This window comes from Corythoichthys intestinalis, chromosome 4 (genome assembly GCF_030265065.1).
Source record: "Corythoichthys intestinalis isolate RoL2023-P3 chromosome 4, ASM3026506v1, whole genome shotgun sequence".
In the NCBI taxonomy this organism is placed as follows: Eukaryota; Metazoa; Chordata; class Actinopteri; order Syngnathiformes; family Syngnathidae; genus Corythoichthys; species Corythoichthys intestinalis.
In genome coordinates, this window is record NC_080398.1 from 8,992,491 (window position 1) to 9,014,132 (window position 21,642).

Here is a 21,642-nt window from a genome sequence, read left to right on the forward strand (position 1 = left end):
CTTTGGAGCGGGTGGTTCCTGGCACCATGCTAGTTTGATGCGTCTGGACAACAAGACAGTAACGACGCAATATGCGTCTTTAGGAATCGTTAAAGGGGTCGTTAAGGCTTTTTCATTGTGATGTCGAGGCCTCGAAACACTAGGAACCGGTTCGGAATAGGAATCGGATTTCGATTCCCATCCCTAACTGTGTTCATTAAAAATACTTTATTACCTGCACAAGCAAAGTCAGATTTAACTTCCATCATCATTACCTTTAGGGCTAGGTGTGTCAAGGATTAAATGATGAGAAAAACTATATTTTAATGAACTGAATCTCTGAGGTCATCAAAATACTTCACAAACAACCATTAGAAATGACAAATGCTGTCTGGAAATGTTCTGACTGACACTTTTAAATGGTCTTCACTGAGGGCAAAACAGGTTTCAGGCCCGTGTTGTGACTTGAAATTTCACTTGCTCAAGCCATCAAACTAGTTTTCTCAGACTATAAAAATGTATAGATATTTATGTCATTTTGCAAGACCTTAAAGTTGGCTTAAAGTTCAGTGCTGTTAAATTTAGCTGGTGCTTCACTTACATTTCTATTTAAATAGTAGCGTGTGAGATGATAACTCAATAGAACGCCTCAGGACACCTTTATCTGACAACTGGATGTGTACTCAAAGAAGATTACCGCAGTCAAAATAATGTTTCATCTATTTTGACTGCTCTGTTGGATCCAATTACATAACATTGTACAGGTTGAGCGTATGGAATTATGATTTGCAATATGTTTTGTAAGAAACACTCCAGTAATAGTTTTAGCCAGAAACACTACTAAATTACCTGTGAATGATGCATCACCAGTAACACACAAATAAGAGCTGTTATGAAAACTGCATGGTACTCTTGGGTTAATATTTTTGGGATAATCACATGCAGTAATAACGTATACTCCCACTCATTATATGTTGTCTGCTATTAGTGGTATACAAAATAACCACTACCAAAGTACAGTTCAGTTGTATTTAACTTATACATGCACTCACAGCATACATATGTATTATATTATACAATTTTTTGTCGTTTGCTTTTGTCATGATTTTAATTTGGCAATAACTGAACATTGCAGATACGCATAAAGACAATGTAATATATCCTTTCCACATGTGGAAAGGAGATGTTCCACAGTGGCGCCTTTGCTGTCTGAGCTCTTCCGACACAGTCTAGCTGTTTTCTACTACTTATGTGAACCAGTAATTATGTGTTTATATTTCTCATTTACCCATGAGGTTCGTGTGTGAGCACGTGTCTGAACCAGTTGCGTGAGATGCTTGTTTGTGTCTTTAAAGCACTGCTGCACCTGTCAGTTTTTCGCTGACTTCCAAAGAGGTGAAAGACTTTAACCCAGACTTCAATGCACGTGGGCCATATTTAGGTTTTAAATGGAACAATTGGGTTGGCTTATTTGTAAATGAAGTAAACAACGCTGTAAAAAATAAGACTTCCAAAAAGTTTTGTAACTAATCAAGTTCACACTGTTAACTTACTAAAATTAGTTTTGCTTACTTGAATTAAAATGTGTAGGGTTTAGGGTAAAACCTGCATTTTTGAGTATGCAAAACTTGAAATTTAAATTGTGCTAACTTGAAATGATTAGTTGTGTGAACTTCATCCTAACCTTACTCCTGATGCCTTTAAAAGGGTGTGCTGGCCACAGCTTAGTCAGTCTGACTGTATCTATGCATTGCACTGTATTTAAGTCCAGTTTACCGTATTTGTCGGACTATAAGTCGCACCTGAGTATAAGTCGCACCAGCCATAAAATGCCCAACGAAGAGGAAAAAAACATATATAAGTCGCACCGGAGTATAAGTTGCATTTTTGGGGTAAATTTACTTGATAAAATCCAAAACATAGAACAGATATGTCATCTTGAAAGGCAATTTAAAATAAAAATACAATAGAGAACAACATGCTGAATAAGTGTAAAGTATAATAATGTTACATGATCAATGAACAACAAAATGTGAATGTACTGTCCTCACCAGGACGCTACGGCTCAGTCATGGCCATACAGCGAGCTAAACTCCCAAATGACGATGCTGGACGTCAGTATATTTTGCTGACTTTATTTTGGTGGTCGTTATGACACCATCATTTGAAGACTGAAACTAAAAATAGAAATAATACAAATCCATTTTGTCCTCGATACCAAACAGCTTCGCATCAACGTAAATAAAGGATAATTAGCTGCTATTACAGCAATGACACAAATGGTTATCATGCGTTCGCTAGCATTAGCATATCGTTCAAACAACCACACAACTGGCTATAAGTGTCCGATTGCGGGTGAAAAACACACAACAACAGAAAAGATGATGCACACAGGCGCTACCTCTGTACAGATATTTTACAACCATAAACAATGAACGTAGGCTCGCAGCCGTGTTTCTCTCTCTCTCTTTCTCTCTCTCTCGCTCTCTCTCTCTCGCCCACTCGCTCAGACACTACGTAGCTGTCCGCATTCTTCTGGCGTGTGAGCGATCTTCTTCTCGTAAACAAGTGCGAGTGTGCCCCCACTTGGGCGTGAAAGCGCCACAAACTAAAAGCATGCATTTCAATATAAAAAAAGTCAATAATACAATTGAACACACATTGCCAAAGGCAGAACGCAAACGTAGCCATAGCTATTAAGAGTTAGTCAGATAACTATAACATAAAGAACATGCTAACAAGTTTACCAAACCATCAGTGTCACTCCAAAACACCATAATAACATGTGAAAGGATATAATAATGTGTTAATGATTTCACACATAAGTCGCTCCTGAGTATAAGTCGCACCCCCAGCCAAACTATGAAAAAAACTGCGACTTATAGTCCGAAAAATACGTTACTTAAAAATTGAAATTTTGCTTTTTTCAAATATTGGGTTCTGTTCCTTAACATAGGTCCCTACTTACTTAAAATGTTGAGTATTTGCTGGTAACTTGGATTAAGGATATAAGTTGGAAACATGGAAATAGGTTAACTTGAAATTGATTGTTTTTTCTATGTGAATCATTGTCGTTAATAATGGCGTTAGAGTATAACGGCATCACTAACAATGTTATTTTTGTCAGTAGTGATTAATTAATTACTTTTTCCATCTTGGCAACGCCGTTACCGTTACTTAGGATGTAAATGCGTGTGTTACTATGCGTTACTACGTTGGTTGGTTGGTTGGTCGGTCGGTCGGTCGGTCGGTCGGTCGGTTGGTTGGTTACTACACGAGAAATGTCTGAGAGACACAGAGAGAGAAGAGTGGGAGAGGGGAGGGGGGAGGGGGGGAAGGGGTTTGTGACGCCGTTACAAACAAGATGCTAGGTGGCTCAGAGCGTGAGGATAGCATTTATGTTCTCGCTAGCATTAGCATTTAGCGTGGTAAGTATCATGTTAAACGCACCGGAAACATTTTACATACAGTCCTTGGTGTTCAAGTGGGTACAATTTTTTGAAAATAATGGGTTGTTTTCTTGTTCAGTATGCATTCTCATCACCAAGTGGGGGTTGTCTTTGTAGATGCTACAATATAGTAATAATTTTTTTTTTTTTTTTTTTTTAATTACCAAAAATAGTAACTTGCCCTAAACCGTTTATGAACGTCGTATCCATAAACCGTGTGTGATTTTTTTTTTTTTTATCAAAACAACTAGAGCAAAGATAAAAGAGAGAAAAGATTCCAGCCTCACCTGCATATTGAAAAATTTATATTAGGGGTGTGATGGTACACACAAGTCACGGTTTAGTACAACAGGAAAAAGGCTTTTTTTTCTCACAGCGTTTGAAGGTTGAAGTTTACATTCTATTACACTCTTATATAAGTGAATTTTTTTTTTTAAAAATGTAAGAAGGGAGACTTATGTTTTTTTGGGAATGAAAAATAGGTCAGTTCAATTAGTTACTATAAACATATTTGATGTGAAAGACGTTATAGAATGGATCATGTAATAATGTGTAGGACATGAAAAGTAACATCAGTTACTTTTATGAGTAACTAATAGCGCTTAAGTTAAGGTAACTGAGTTACTAACTCAATTAGTTTTTGGGAGAAGTAATTTGTAACTGTAATTAATTATTTTTTTAAAGTAAGATTAACAACACTTTAATTTTAAGTGATGACTACTACTAGCAAATATTTGCCTGGTTTGTTTAACACTTATTTATTCATTTCTTTATTTTAACTTTTCGACTGGCTGTTATTGAGTTCAGGGTGTACCCTGCATCCTGCCAATAGACCCCAATCACCAACGTCACATAATTACGTGATCGCTGTATTGTGCCGCCATATTGTCCGTCATTGTGTGTCCGTATTGTCAATGATCGTAGTTTCTAAAGGAGGATTCACTTGCAAATTATTGAAGCCCCGGTGCTTTCAGACGCTGTAAACTCATTGGATGAGTTGCATAAAAGCTGGTATTTGGAAAAGCTTCGGTCGATCCAGTCGTCAGATCCATATTTAATGGCCAAACCGATGTTTCCTCCTGTCGTCAGAGCTTGTCCTGAGACCACAAAATTTCCAATCATACTCCAGTTTATGTCACGATGAGGAGTCGGGTACCCATAACTGGCACCGGCCCGAATATAAACCGACATTTGGTCAGCTGAGCGTCACCGTTGTCACGATTGTAAAATGAAACTTGATCGACAACGGGCCGGTGTGTGCCGAAAAATAGCTGCCCCGCGTGAAATGTCCCCCCTGACGGGAGCGCTTATTTATAACGCTGTATTGACGTGAAAACATCAAATGTTTTCATGGACGCATTACAGTAATGGATTTACGACTGTAAGATCAGTTTTAAATCATTAAATTACACAAAATATTAGTACTGTATTTTAGTAACAAATCGTGGACTGGGCCACATAACCATCTTTGAACAGAAATGTATTAGTCTACAGGTTTACATGACCATATCCCAATGACACACACAGGTATGACATTTATTAGTTCAAGCAGAGTAAAATAATTCATACGGTACAAGAAAGTCGTTTCCGTGTGGGCGCTCCCTTCAGGGGGGACATTTCAGCAGGGCGGCTATTTTTCGGCACAACACCTGTTGTTGCGCTCACCTTCTTGCTGCGCGACAGTGGCGACGAGCTTCGTAGTCTCCGTCTGATGATGTCTGCGATCGTGTTGGCGTCATATTAATGTTTTCGCTGCTGTCTAACGGCTGTCGACACAAACACATCATGGACCGAGATAAACAAACCGTGCTGCTTTAGAGTTTTGCCCTTTTAACAATGGGCACACAGCAACTACTAAAATGACCGTTTATCTTCTGTTACTGCAACCAACCGCCACACATGCCTTCACCATTTTGATTAATCAATGTTAACGATTGTCAGGAAGGTTTTTGGGTTCGTTTACTAGGCGGTGATTCCTTAGACAAGCAGAAAAACACGCAGTAATAGGAGGAATGTACGTAGCGGTTTTATGTAAACCCGATGAGCTGACGGACAATATGGCGGCACCAGTCAGGGGGGTGGAGTTGTGACGTCATGTGATTGGGGTCTATAGTTAGCTGGGATAGGTTCCAGCACCACAGCAACCCTCATAAGGATAAGCAGTATGGAAAATGAATAAATTGGTTACATTTTTAACACCAGATGCCTTTCCTAACACAACACACTCATTTTTTTTTTTCATTTCGGCTTCGGATCGTGTATTGGGGCACTTACCGGCAATAGAACCTGCCAGCCGATGTGAAAGGCAGCTTCATGTACCATTACACTGCCAGTGAATAGTATTTTTATTAGATCACATGTAGCTGTAGCTTAACCCTGCTGACTTTGGGCAAAAGGCAAATACCCTAGTCTGGTGGCCATTCAATAACAGGACTGCTTTTTACTCATTCACTCACTCATCGATTCGGAACTGAACCCATGCTGCCTGCACTAAAGTCAGACAAGGCTACTACAACGCCATCACTGACTGAATACAAATATAAATTTTTAAATTGTACATGTGAAATGACTGCAAAAAATATTACATTACTCATGATAATGTACTGTAAAGGTTTGTTAGACTGGATTAGTGAATGGAATTGACCGTATGAGGCCCACAGGCCATCATTTGCCCACAACATATTTAACCAGATCCCCTAGGCTATTGCAAGTTCACGAGATGGCAGTGTCCGTGTTTAAAAGCAGGTGGCGGCCTGTCATCATATTAGTTTAAGTGAGCAACTGAGCAGCTGGCAGACTATAATATCACCTTTTTTTTATTTGAACACTATTAAACATGAATAATAAAATGTCTGTTCTGCTGTCTAATTAGTCGGCCCGGTCAGGTGTGTCTGGCCACACATCATCATGTACGGCGAGCCAAAACTTTCTATACAGCACGAGTTCCATGACATCACCAGTTGTATGTGTGTTTGTGTCTGACAGGGTGTGGAGAACAATAGGCGCTCTTTCATAACAGCTGACACGCGCAGTGTGTGTCACTCAGCCACCCGTCTGTTTTTTTTCCTCACCATCATTGGGCACTTCATTAGGTACACCTGACTAATATTAATAAGAGACAAGCCAAGAGCTTGGACCTCCCTTTAGAAAATGAATTATGCCCAAGTTTTATTGACATACACATTCTTTCATAGTGGTGAATTAAAGACAAAGTTTACAGTAGGTTCTGAATTACAGTTAATAATATTTAGTTCCTCACATGTACTACTACATGAAAAATGTCTTTTCTAACCATAATTATTCATCAAAAACTGTCAAATCCACAATTTAACCTAAGAAAATGATTTAAAAACAATACTTTTCTTTTACGTTATTTACTTTTTTATGTGCAATCATGAAAAAAACTGTTTAACTTATTTTATTTTCACAATATAGTGTTATTCTACTTGATTAACTGGTATGAAATATAAACAGTAATACCTATTGACTTATATCAAGGTTTCAAACCTTGTTTGTGTATGTCGTTGGATTTTGGCAAATGGGTACTAAATTAAAATTTAAAAAAAAAAAAAAAAGGAAATAAAATTGAAAATATATTTGCATTTGAAACCTTGTCTCTCCACCTTGTTACCTTTACTTTCTAAGTGAGCACAAGATAAAATATAACAACTTTTCACTAAGTACTATTAAAATGACATCAAAAAATCAATTCTCAAAGCCATCACTCCAATTTCTTTAAAAAAAAAAATGTATTACTGTAACATCATCATTATACTGTAGTTCCTTGCAGTGTAAATTGTGCACATGGAAAAGCACCATAGTTTGTTTAGTTTTAGTTTTTAAAACAAAAGCTGTTTTTGGCGCAACAGATTTGTTCCGGGAAATAATAAGCCCACACGCTAGTGAAGATGACTGAAAAACAGACTTCTTTGGACAGCTTTTTTGGGGGTAAAGGCCACCTGACGAGTCAGAAGAGGAGAGGGGCCTAAGCCAAGTCCACTCTGCATAATATGTGGTCAAAAGTTAGCAAATTAGGCAACAAAGCCTGCAAAGCTGCTTTGGCACATAGAGACTAAGCACCCTCAAATATTGGGTCAGCCTTTTGATTTTTTTGAGACAAAAAAGCGCAAGCACGGGGGACAGAAACAATAAGTGAGGGCCACCACAATAACAAAAGCGAATGCACTGAGAGCATCATACCTCGTGGCCAACTGTAATGCTAAAGCCAAGTAACCTTTCAAGATTAGAGAAGAACTTAGTATGCCTGTGACTAAGGATATTAGCGGTCAAGTTTTATGAGAGGCCGCTGTAAAAATGGTTGATTCCTTCCAACATTGCTCTCACGGGCAGCTGTGGCGCAGTTGGTAGCTCAAGTTGTCCTGGGACTAAAGGGTCAGCGGTTTGATTCCTGGCTACAACTGCTCACTGTCGTAGTGCCCATGGGCAAGGCACTGAGCCCTAATTTGCCCCCAATGGGTTGGCAGCGCCTTGCGTGGCAGCAGCACCATGGGTGTGTGCATGAACGGGTAAATATGTGCTAATGTAAAGTGCTTTGGGCATGGTAACCATGTAGATCAATGCACTACCCGTATTTTTCAGACTATAAGTCACACTTTTTTTCATAGTTTGGCTAGGGGTGCGACTTGTACTCAGGAGCGACTTATGTGTGAAATTATTAACACATTATTATATCATTTCACATGTTATTTTGGGGTTTTGGAGTGACACTGATGGTCTGGTAAATTTGTTAGCATGTTCTTTATGCTATAATAGCTATGGCCACGTTCGCGTTCTGCCTTTGGCAATGTGTGTTCAATTGTATTATTGACTTTTTATATTGAAATCCATGCTTATAGTTTGTGGCGCTTTCACGCCCAAGTGGGGGCACACTCACACTTGTTTACGCGAAGAAGAGCGCTCACACGCCAGAAGAAGGCGGACAGCTATGCAGCGTCTGAGCGAGTGGGCGAGAGAGAGAGAGAGAGAGTAACACGGCTGCGGACCTACGTTCATTGTTTATGCTTGTAAAATATCTCTACAAAGGCACCGCCTGTGTGTATCATCTTTTCTGTTGTTATTGTGTTTTCCACTAGCGATCGGACACTTATAGCCAGTTGTGCTGTTGTTTGAACGATGTGCTAATGCTAGCGAATGCATGTTAACCGTTTGTGTCATTGTTTTAATAGCAGCTAATTATCATTTATTGATGCTGATGCGAACCTGTTTGGTATCGAGGACGAAATGGATTTGTATTATTTCTATTTTTAGTTTCACTCTTCAAATGATGGTGTCATAACAACGGCCAAAATAAAATCAGCAAGTTATAGGGACATCCAGCATCGTCATTTGGGAGTTTAGCTCGCTGTATAGCCAGGATCGAGCCGTGGCGTCCTTGTGAGGACAGTACATTCGCATTTCATTTTTCATGCATCATGTAACATTGTTATACTTTACACTTATTCATCATGTTGTTCTCTATCTTATTTTTATTTTAAATTGCCTTTCAAAATGACATATCTGTTCTATATGTTGGATTTTATCAAGTAAATTTCCCCCAAAAATGCGACTTATACTCCGGTGCGACATGAATATGTTTTTTTTCCTCTTCGCTGGGCATTTATTGGCTGGTGCAACTTATACTCATGTGCAACTTATAGTCAGAAAAATACGGTATATAAGTACTCTCCATTTACCATTTAATTCAGCGTCTGGTGAGTTACATTTTCCCTGCACTTAACGTTCATTTTTAGCCAAGTGTTATTTTATTTTTACTGTATTTGCTGGTACGAGAAAAAAATGGCCACATCACACCGGTCCTTGGTGCAAAAAAGGTTGGGGACCACTGCTGTTCAGTATGTTTCTTTGAGTATTGTTGTGCCTACATGTTTGGATGCACTGAAATCATTTGCTGACATCTTGGCGTTCCCTGTTCAAAAATCTCATCTATACCCCTGGACAGACCAACGATATGACATTAAGCAAAGAATTCCGCCAGACACCCATGTGATTATTGTAGGCTGCAGATGGAAAGAGAAGAAGCAGATGTTTAGGTACATCATAACATCTGGTCCAAACAGTAGCAGCAGCATGAGCTTTAAGATAAAGCAACAGCAGTGTTTACCTCCTTTCAAACTACAATAACATAGGTATAACATGTTTTCATATTTACTGTACATTGCCTTTCACGTGACAACAGCAAAAAAGGTCATAAAGTAGGTGTAGTCACAACAACGGAATATAAAAATAACAATCACTTTAACCTAAATACTAAAGATAATTATTTTGGAAAATGCCTTTAAGTACTGATTTTCATTTAAAATAAGTGGTTGAATTGCCCCACAGTCAACCACTTTTTATGGCCTTTTTTCATGCAATTATACACTTTAAAGGGTGGTATAATTAATTTAGTATAGCATAAGATCGCGTGACTACTTACTTGACTTAATGTTCAGGTCTGAAATGTATTTTTATGAGTTGTGTTGTTTTTTTTTTTTCAAGCTGAAAATGGACAAGTGTTTGTTGTAACACGTCCTGCATTTTTTTGGTACATTTTTGCCTGAAATATTCTGAGAATTAATATTTCCTACCATCCCAAAGATTTCTTTAATAGAAATGCAACAATTCAATTAATACTGATGTGCAAATCACATACAGTTATCCCTTCATTGCACGTCAATGGTATCAAATGGTATCACTGCTGATCTCTAAAGGTGTATTTACCATTTAACTATGACCAACAAGTGTTGCTATTTACTAGAAATACAGTGTTTAAAACCGTACGATGTTTGTAAGACCAGGTTTAGATTCTTTAATGGATTGTACGCAAGTAACAATTTTTTTCCAACCTGCCAGTTTCTGTGGTCTGGTGCCTATTGTGAATATGAGCAACAAGCAGGGTATAACTACGCTGGAAAGGATGTCAGAGAGAGTTTAGATCATTGGGGGGGCCTTTACTGACTTTTATTCTTAATATTTATTGACTGTTCACCAGTCAATCACTGTAGCACATGCAGTACTGTGGGAGTCTATATTTTTCAGACTATAAGGCGCATTTTAAATCATTTATTTCCCCTCCCAAAATGACTGTGTGACTTTTTATCCACCGAGCCTTTTGTATGAATTCTGGTTGTGCTTAATAACCTCAAATAATTTTGTAGCAGCATAACTTTATGCAATTGCTCCAGTAATGTACTCAAGGCACTCATTAATTATTCATCAAACCTATAAGTAAATGTATAAAGCAAATACCAAAAAAATGAATTGCTAAAATAATTACAATGCCAAAAGTTAAAGAACAAATAACAAATGGACTACATTTTCCTCTTAAGAGGCCCTAATCCTCTTCCGTACCTTTCAGACCCCACGTGGTGGTCAGCTTTCTTTCTGAAAGGTAAAAAGTCCCTCGCTATAGAGAAAAACAAATGCAATGAAAAAGATTTTAGCATGTATTTTACAAATCAAATGGCTCAATAAATGATTTTTTTGTATGAAAGGTTTTAAAATGCTTTACTGATGAATTTTCTCAAGTTAAAGCGGCATGCAGAAATTAATAAAATTGCATCTTATTTTGAAAATTGACCAGATCCACCGTATTTTTACACGAGTGACTTTCAGTCTGCCTGATCTTATCTAGTTGAATTGATGTAGAAGGGTTGCGTCTCACAATAAATGATGACTCGGTTTGGGTGCGAGGCATTTAACCGCTTCTGGGACGCATTTGAAACGCAGCCGCTCTGCAATTGATGTGCACTCGCTGCTTGACTTTAACTGCGGCATTTCACTGCTGCAGATACGGCTGGCGTATTTCCGGGATTACGTATCAAAATAAACACGTTCATTGGTGGTGCGCCTTATTTTCCGGTTCACCTTAAAGTCCGAAAAATACATGTTTTGGAATGGGAAAGGAAGTAGGAGAAAGCCCACAGAGTTACAGGTAGAACATGCATATTTCACACAGCAAGCCCAGATAGCAAAATATAACTGAAGCGGACATGGGCCAGATGTACTGCAAATTCTGGCCCAACTTCGTAAAACAGATTCGCCCGAGTGTCTTTTTGAACAATGGCCCTAACTCAGTAAGGAGTCACATGCCGGATCAGCAACAGTTCTGGGCTAGAACAGGTCCAAAGTAGAAGACACTGGGCCAGATTTGTATCAAAACAGTTATCAGTATTAAATTTGGGGTCCATTTTGTTCAGTGTATCATACTTTAATGTGTTTATATTGCAATTTCAATGTGTTTATTAAAAGCAATAATGAAATCACTTCTTTTTCATGCCAGTAATGCTAACATATTAATGCAAAATACAACAATACATTGTTTTTTTCACATAATATTTTAATTGGAAAAGCAACTCGACATTAAAGAAGACCCATTTTTAGACTGTAAACAACATATTGTATTTGTTAAGGTGCTGGAGTAACGGGAGACCTAATTATTTGACAATAAGCGGGAGTGTTAGATAGTGTCCAAAGAATCCGGTTGGCAGTTTGGTGATAGAACAGATGAACAGGCAGGCAGGTGTTTTGCCAGACAAGCAGTACAGATTCTAGGAGGGAAAAACACAAAAATGAGCTCAGTATCATGATTACAGATTAAGATTCTTTGGGGCTGAAAGTCACATAGCTGTAGGTGAGTTGTTGATCTGTCGATGATGTGAGGCCAAGGACCGGTTTAAGTAAGCTGCTGATGATGATCAGCGGCACCTGGTCCCAGACTCACTCATCTGTGCAATCAAGGTAACAATTAAGGCAAAACTGCCATAGTGCTGATCCGGGCCGCATCTGGTGCACTAACGTTAAGCGGGTGTGATTGTTATGCGGATCTGGGGAGCTGAGGCCGGATCCGGCACGCAGTCGCCTGCTATTGGGGAGACCACAGGCTAGAAACTTGACTGTGAGAAAAATATCACAATTTCATGCTACCAAGGAAAAAAACTATTCTGCCAAAATTTGTTTTCTAAAATATGTTCAATTTTTTGTAATTTATAGGAATATATATGATAGAATATATAGATACACAAGAATCTTAACACCCTCAATTGTTAAATATAAAAGTAATGAAGACTTTGTCTTTTTTTTTTTTAAGTATCACCAATGTAAATTTGATTAACATGTTTCATCCTTTTCTCTTCCTCAGATGAATTTAATCCTTCCGTCCCCAAGCTAGAGAAGAGTGTAAGCGGAAGTAGCCCATCCCGGGACCGCCTCCTGCTCACCATCACCATGCTGCTGTTGGCCACGCTCTTTGTGTCCTAGCAACGGCCCTCGAATCAGCATCACCATGCCAACGAGCCTTTGGAGGGTGGATGGTACAGCAGCCGGTGGGACAGTGAAGATGCAGTCTATGTATGTGTGTCGTCTGTGTGTGTGTGTGTTGATTCACGCACGCCACGCAAAGCATTTATAAAAGTGGAAACATCAGACTGAAATTATAGATAATTATTGTAAAAATAAACAAAAAAAGAAAAGGGAAAAAAAACGTATCATTAAATCCACCCATGCATTTGATCGGCGAGTTCACTTCCTGTGGATTTGTTCCCATAGCTTCTCACAACAGGATAAATTGAACTCAGTTTAACTGAATCAAATGGAATCACTACACCCTTGAGAATTAAAGGACATTTTTTTTGCCCAATCTGAAGATACTTCATGAACTCCTTGGGACTCCTGTGGCTTATCATCTCCATTCGCAGTCAACTTTGGAGCAGGGGGTTCATTTATAAAAGCATTAAAATTTCTGAGGTTAACAAAGCACACAAGTGCACTGTTGCAGCAGAGCATCCCTGCATGAGAACACTCAGCAATACCGAAGAACCATTAAGGAGTGTGTTGGCGCTGTTGAGCTCTGCCATAATCTCACTGTCAATTTCTCCTATGTATGTAAATATGTGTGGGTGTGTGAGCAGAGGCTAATATCCTTGCAACACACCCATACACTTAACATCATTCAAATGCAAACTTAGAGTGAAAACATGCTAAGTGACTTCGGGGAAGTTGTGCCCAGCCAAAAGCCAACCAACAGTACTACTACTACTATAACAAGTGCTTACCAAGGAGAGCGTTGCCATGGCAACTAGCACCTTAATTCACCATGGTTACCACACCCCTGTCAGCTAGCCATTATGGACTCTAGTCGGGATGCCCTAACGGACATTCTCTTTGACCCCCCACCACCAACGAACCAGCGGCATGTGAGGCGTTCATGCGCTCATGTAAATGTTAAGACCAGACTGAGAATGAACATTTAAATGTTTTGAAATGTAATGAAAGTGTTTTTTTTTTCTATGAACTTGAAGCTGAGTGTCCTTCAGTGTCGCTGTCTTTGGATTGTTTTTTTTTTATATATATATTTCTGTGATGTGTCTTTGGTAATGGTGATGGAATATGATGGAGCCATATGTCAACTTGGGCTGAATGCAGACTGGTTTTCCAGCTTTGAAATTCTGAGAGTTTTGCAGAACTTCAAAATTTATAACTAATTTGTTGTTTAGTTTTCATCTGCTTCAAAATGAAGCTTCAAACAACATCATACATTGCCACATAATGCAGGAATATAGTGGAATTTCTGAAGTTTAACACCGTCCTTTCTTTGACAATTTGTTTGGCCTGAAAAACAAATGTCCCCAGTTGAAATAATGGGAATCAAATGTGAGCATTATAAGGTCAGAATTTTGCCATTGTATAACTTACAGTCGTACCTCGACATACGACTACTTCAACACACGATGTTTTCGACATCCAACGTAAAATTTGACTCGCCATTTGTTTCTACTATGTCCGATGACATGCTCGAAATATGACGATTTATGACAGCGCCGCAGTTTCTTTGTTTTGCTGGAAGATGCACGCATGGTTCCAAGAAGGTCAGTAAAAGGTGCTGAAAAAAGGAAAATGTGACGCTTACCATATGGAATTAATTGAAAAATATGAGCATGGTGTGCACATCCGTGAACTGGCTTGACAATACGGCAGTTGAATGCCTATCTCGACCGTCCTCCTCTGATCTCCGTTCACCAGTCCTTATAAATTAAGGTGACAATAATTATTTTGGTAACATTGCCAAAGAAATCGTCAGGTTTCCAACCATTTATTCCATCAAATTGGGAAACACAACACGCATACTGTCTGCTGCAGTTGATGCCAGAAGCAAAACATTAAAAGAGAAAGTATAATAGAATCGCACTATCTCAGCCACGCGGTGCATTCAGGTACAGCAAAAAACGTCAGCCACATTAGAACATGATTCGTTACATTATTACAGGAATTATTATTATAATTATTATATTTTTCCGGTTTTTATTTATAGTTTATTTGTTTTGCTATCTGTGACTGCCATTTGTAATAGTATTATCAGTATTTTTTAAGGATTTAGTGAAGGTTTTTGGGCTGTGGAACAAGTTAATGGAATTACAACGTATTCTTATGGCAAAATCTTGCTTGACATACAAACGTTTCGACTTACAAGTAAGGTCCTGGAAAGAAATAACTTCGTATGTAGAGGTACCACTGTATAATTCTATGCTTCCTCTATCATTCTAAATTTATTCACTGCCAGACATTTTCATCGCAGTTTTGCATATTGCTAGCCATATTTTGACGCACAGAATATTATGTTCATACTCCCAGTTTAACGTACAGAATATTATGTTCATACGCCAGTTGAACATCATTGGCTTTTTTAATGTCAATCGCCATTCACTCCATGAATTGCGTCATCTTTTCTCACATACACTCTTGTATTGACTTCCGTGGCATTCTTTTTATATCTAAAACTTAAGGAACAATTACCTAAGCTTGGCTGATTTCCATGGTCTTGGAAAATCCTTCTCTCATAAATGATCTGACAAGTGAAAATTTCACCAATCCTTTTTTTCTGTCTAAAAGCTATGCTGGGCTCAAATCAAAAGTGATGCAATACCGCCATCTACAGGGATTTTTTAGTAGTTGCAGTACTTTAGAAACTTCATTTCACAGACTAGATGGGTGAAATCCTGCCACGCCTACAAAAAAAAAAAAAAAACATGTCAGTATCACATATTTGCAATTGACAAATGGTTTTCATGTCCTATGCAGTAAATAAGTGAACATTTTTACATTCTTAAAAAAGGTTAAATGCTGTAACTGAAATAAAATACAATTTAAAAAGTATGGTATGGATTGATGATATGAGATGGCTCAAACCATAATGTGCCAGGACAGAGATCAGTCTACTGTTCTTGCAAAAAACAAGGCAAAGAAAACTTCAATCTTTTGACACTAACTGAGCCAAAGAATTACTTTTTGAGTGCATTTTCCATTTTTCAGTTCATAATTTGATTGCTCTACAGTATAGAAACGGAATGAAAGTAAACGATTAAACAACATAAAACATTTATTTTCTAGGAAAGTGCAACATGGAATTATTGGTCTTCTTTCTAAGGCAATGGTGTCCAAACCACTCTACAAGGGTCGCTGTGGGTCCTGGTTTTTGTTCCTACCAATCGAGCACAGAAAGTTTAACCAATGAAGTTTCTGCAAAAACATGCAACACCTGATTAACTGATTACACAAAAGAACAAATTATACCGGACACGTCTACGGTACAATTCCGCCATGCTCCGTGTTGACTGCGTGCTCTGCAGTACGTCAAAAAGAGGACAAAACATGCCGGCTACGCTCAACTGCAGTCCGGCAGGTCTGTCCCATCGTGAGTTCTCGCGTGATCGCGCGCGATAATGTGGCATTAAAAACAACGACAAACACACGGAGTCTGTACTCAACCGAGAAGCAGAGAGAGAGGTAGACTTGATTTGACTGAACATTTATTCCCCAAATTTTTTTTTTTTGCGTTTACCATGGGTTTGTGACACCCTGACCACGTCAACAACCTGTTCTCTATTTTAATTAGTGTTTTAAATTACATAAATTGCATAACTCAACTTCCATCCTCATAGCTTCTGCTATGGCGTTCTATGCAGATTACTCTTTAAACTTTGTGACTTTCCACCTCCAAAATGAATGACTCATCGTCCGTGTTCACTGGTGTTTAAACCGTGAATAAGCACCTGGCCTATTGACTGCAGGCCTGGCTCCGCATAGTTTGACGGATACGTCTCCGGCAAAAATAGAAAATAGCCCAAAACATCCACGTCGGAGATGGTCTGCAGTCAATCCGTAGCACCGACGCGGCCGGTGTAATTTGAACAATAGGACATAATGGAAACGGATTGGCTCCGGCGCTATCTTGCCGGACCCGGACCGCAGACACGTCCTGTATAATTTGGCCTTAAGACACCAGATTGGTCAAAAGGTGTCAACTTGTTTTGTTGGAATGAAATACAGCACCGACTGCGGCCCTATGCGAAATTATTTGGACACCCCTATTCTAAGGGATGAGGGAAGACGCAACAGGACTACCATCCCATACAGTATGACCTGCCATAACAATTGAGCTGCACTATGTTTACAGAATAGAAGTGCATTTGAAATGTAAAGTTTACTTAACTTGTTCATCATATTGCCCCTACCTTTGGCTTTTATCATTATGGCTTGTTTAGAGTGAAGATAATGCAAAATATTCACCTGGCCTGACATTTTTTCCCCTTTTTTTCTGTTTCATTTGTCTGCTAAATTTAAGATTTTAATTAGCATTTTTTGTTGTTGTTGCTAAATGTGTCAACTTCAGAGGTTCTGCTGCATTCTATAACTTACAGTTTTCATTCAAACACTATTGACAGTCAGTATAGTAAAGCTACTACGGTATGAGTGAAAAAATATTGGACTGCTTTTAAAGTATGTGGCCTTTGCAATCACCTTTAGATCAAAGTACATAGTATATACAGAAAATTTGTGGGGACATTTATGTTTTCTTTTTATTCACAAGATACAATGTATGGTTCTTATTATATAGGGATAGAGCACTCATGTATTCTGTAGTTTCACATCACAATGCAGTGTGTCTCCAGCCCAGTTGTATATATGGCTTTTAGGGTACGGCGTTAAAAAGGGTATATCATTCTTGCACTTAAGAAGTAGGACACAAAAGAACGTAAGTGTGTGTGTGCGCGTGTGTGTGGGCGTGTGCGTGACGTTGTCTGTCAACGCAACAGAAGCATTTATTAGTGTTGGAAACAACAATTACAATCATGTTTACCTTTCGACTGGAATGACTTTAAATGTAAACCGAACAAACAAAACATAACAACAGAGGTTCTAACCATGAGCGTTATAACAAAATAATACAAATCCTACTTTTAACAACGTGTGCGTCCGCCTCTTATTTGTCTCAACATACACAATAACACAATCTGGTTTTGTCTTTGAGGATGTGACTGGTAATCCAATCCAGGAGGACAGCTGGAGATACCGTAGCACACTGTGTGCATGCTGCGTGGATAATGTTGTCAGATTGGATTTTTTTTTCCATATCAAAGTTAAAGCTCTCTTTTGCTATTAATGCCTTCGCACACTCCGATTACTCCATCGATAAGAGCTTCTGTCACCTGCCTTGCAGGTGAGTGATTGCAGATGTGGGAACTGTTGGTATCGGAGTGCATCTTTTTTTTTTTTTTTTTTTTTGGTGCAAGAAGTTGTATGATGGTGATAGTGACCACTACTTTGAAAATGCCATGTCTTTAGTCCTGTAGCCACTGGGTATGTCATCCACTTGAACAAATAAACAGCTCAATTAAAAATAACAGACTACATTCCTGATTTAGGTTCACACCTTCAAAGAACCTGCACAAACTTTATCGCTCAGATGTGGAAGCTGATCTCCAGAATCACATCAGCCAAGGTAAACAACGAATTGAGTATGTACATGTTTGTCAGATCATCAACCACAATGCCATAGGCATGCTACTAATCTGAGGCCTAGTTACAATCGCTGGCATGAGTAAATTAAGCTAACGAGGCCAGCTAATAGGTTTGCCTAACATTCTACTTGTGTCTTTCATTTAAATGCCTCGTCCTGTATCTTGCACAGCTTCCTTTTACGAGTTTACCTGAACCCGACACTCCAGTGTGTTCACAAGTGTTCGTTGCATTGAGAACAATTACAGGTAGGCAATGCTAAGCACTTAGAAAAGTACTATATGATATCCTGTCAACGAGTAGACGGATGAATCATTTTCTCTTGTCATATGACTTAATAAGAGAATTGGTGAGTCAACGGTGTCAAGTTTCGCTGGTAGTGTGGACCCAAATGCCGTCGTCTGCTGGCGGAACAGCGTCTGAATTGTCGTCGTCTGCTGGCGGAACAGCGTCTGAGTCACCGTCATCTGCTGGCGGAACAGCGTCTTAGCCGTCGTCATCTGCTGGCGGAACAACGTCTGAGTCGTCGTCGTCTGGTGGCGGAACAGCAACGGAAGCGCCGGGGACACTGGGAACTGAAGCGCCGGGGACGCAGGAAACGGAAGTGCCGGGGACGCAGGAAACGGAAGCTCCGGGGACGCAGGAAACGGAAACTTCGGGGAAGCAGGAAACGGAAGCTCTGGGGACGTAGGAAATGGAAGCTCCGGGGACGCAGGAAACGGAAGCTCAGGGGACGCAGGAAACAGAAACCTGGGGCTAAATGGTGAAGCGCCGGTAAGGGGGCTAGACGGCGAAGCGCCGGGACAGGCGTCGAGGGAAGCCAGGACGTCAAGACGGTCAGCGAGGGAAGCCGGGACGGTCGGCCGGTGTTGTGCCGAAAAATAGCCGCCCCGCGTGAAGTGTCCCACCTGACGGGAACGCTTTTTAATAACGCTTTATTGAATGTTTATTTTATTTATTTTATGTATTTATTTTATTAGTGAGCGCCAACACGTCACTCGTACCAACAGCTTTTTCTTACCAATCGATGGAAATGGAAACGATTTTCTTGTACCGTGAATACATACTATTTTACTCTGCTTGAACTAATAAGTGTCATACCTTTGTGATTGTCATTGGGATATGGTCGTGAAAACCTGTAGAAGATGGTTATGTGGCCCAGTCCACGATTTGTTACTAAAATACAGTACTAGTATTTTTTTGTAATTTATTTATTTAAAAATGAGTTTACAGTCGTAAATCCATTACTGTAATGCGTCCATGAAAACATTTGATGTTTTCACCTCAATAAAGCGTTATAAATAAGCGTTCCCGTCAGGGGGGACATTTCATGCGGGGCGGATATTTTTCGGCACAACACCGGCGAGGGAAGCCGGGTGGTCGGCAAGGGAAGCTGAGACCACGGGACGGTCGGCGAGGGAAGCCGGGACTTCTGCGCGGGCGGCGAGGGAAAAGGGATGTCTGCATGGGCGCACGCCATCGCCGATTACGAGCAGCGCTTTCGGGGTGGTGCCCTCAGGTGACAGGGGAAGCAGGATACCGCTGTCCAAAGGCTCAGCATGCAGCCATCAGTCTGGGCGACCACGCAGATCACCACGGGGGGGCGGGGCCGATAGATGGCCCAACGGCATCCCAGGTCTGAGTCTGTGGCTTGCAGCTCTGAATAGGACACAGAGTTAGGGTTAGGAGTAGAAGAAAAACGATCAGAGGAAAACAGAGGCCGTGAAATAAAAAAATCAAGGTTTGAGTCAGAATCTGAGAGTAGATCATATAAATGATGATCTTCTCAAAATCTGAAAAATCTGAATCCAAAAAACGTCGAGGTAAAACATGGGGGGGAATGGGCAGACGGCCGTTGGTGAGCACGCCGGTGCCGGATTTTTCCCGCTGCGTCCACTATTGGTTGCGTCATCCTGTCAAGTTTCCCGGGTAGTGTGGACCCAAATACAGGGAATGGGAGGCGAGGCAGATGAACGATGCAAAAATGATTTAATAAAGCCAACAAAAGACAAAGTACAAAAAAAGGCTGTGGTGATCCAAAGAAAGCACGGCGGGAAACAAAACTCTGTTACTAACAAAAGACTGGTTTTCAAAAAATTTATGTAGAACACGAGGGCTTGGATGGACGAGAATTAATGCTGACCAGAACGTGGACGTGGACAATGACGCAACAAGGACTCAACAGAAATTTGGAGTTTTCTGTTGACAAGGGGTAATGAGATAACGAACAGGCGGGTGACACAGGAGGATGCAGATTGGAGGATACAGTAGGAGCAGGCAGAACAGGTGAAATCAATGGACAATCACAGGGACACACCAGGAGGGAACCAACACAAAACCTAACAAACGGTTTTTGTTTGTTTTAGCACACCAGCAGTTAGCCACTTACGACATGTGACTCGGCAGTAGTTGTTAGTGTATACCAGAGTTGTCACACAATACTTGAAAAAAGTAATTTAATTACTAATTACGTCTTAAAAAATAATCTAGTTACTTTACTGATTACTATATTATCAAAGTAACTTAGTTACTTTAAAAGTCATTTATGAGTTACCTTTTACCAATTTTTCTCCCTTTGCCGCCTCAACATAAGAATGACAACAGAAATGTCTTGGCATATAATTGACTTTCCAATAATTGAATTTAAAGGGAAAGATTGATCTCTGAGTTAGCAGAGGTTTATTTAGTCGATGGAGTTGATTTCAACCACCATTGATTCGCACTAGCTTAGCCACATCGGAACCCTGAAATTAACAAATAACTGACAAACTGCATGGAATTTGTTGAAATCAACTCCACTGACTAATTAAACCCTACGAACTCGAAGATCAAGCATGATGTCAAAAATTCTGAATTTCGGGTTAGGGTTAGCAGCATATCAGTACAAATATAAAACAATGCAAATTGACTGCACAATAATCAACAACACACAAATGAATTGCACAGTGCAATAAACACAAAGGTTGGGAAGGCCGCGGATGTGCACGCACAACCTACAAAATAGTAACACACAGACACTTTGAAAACTATCTTTAATCAGGATTACTGGTTTATAAAAATTAGCGTATTAGATTACTCGGTACTGGGGAGAGTAATCAGATTACAGTAACATGTTACCTAGTAACGCATTGTGACAACACTGGTGTTGACACTCATCTTTTAAAAAATACTTTAAATACCGTAAAATATTTTCTGTTCAATATTTATGTCTTTTAACTGAGCATCAATGTTTTTTGTGAAACAGCTGGTAATGAATAGTTCTAACATGACAAAGTGCTTAAGGTTTTGATGATTTCCTAGAAAATTCTCATGGGAGGACATAAGCAAGGTAGAAAATAAACAGGATGAGTGACGCACTCGCAAAGCTCTTTCAGTAATGACACTTTAGAGGAAAATTCTGTCAGACAAGACGTGACTCATA

General features: G+C 39.6%; 1 protein-coding gene across 2 annotated transcripts in view; it reads left to right on the plus strand.

Annotated features, from left to right (window-relative positions):
• Window positions 1-19,065, plus strand: part of efna3b (ephrin-A3b) — a 125,777-nt gene extending 106,712 nt beyond the window's left edge. The window contains exon 6 of one of the 2 annotated variants that reach the window (XM_057834425.1): window positions 12,568-19,064. In XM_057834425.1, the coding sequence (XP_057690408.1) occupies window positions 12,568-12,686 (119 nt within the window). In that variant the 3' untranslated portion in view covers window positions 12,687-19,064. Of the gene's footprint in view, window positions 1-12,567 lie in introns of both variants that reach the window. The other variant, XM_057834426.1, reaches the window with a different exon arrangement.
• Window positions 19,066-21,642: the final 2,577 nt, after the last annotated feature.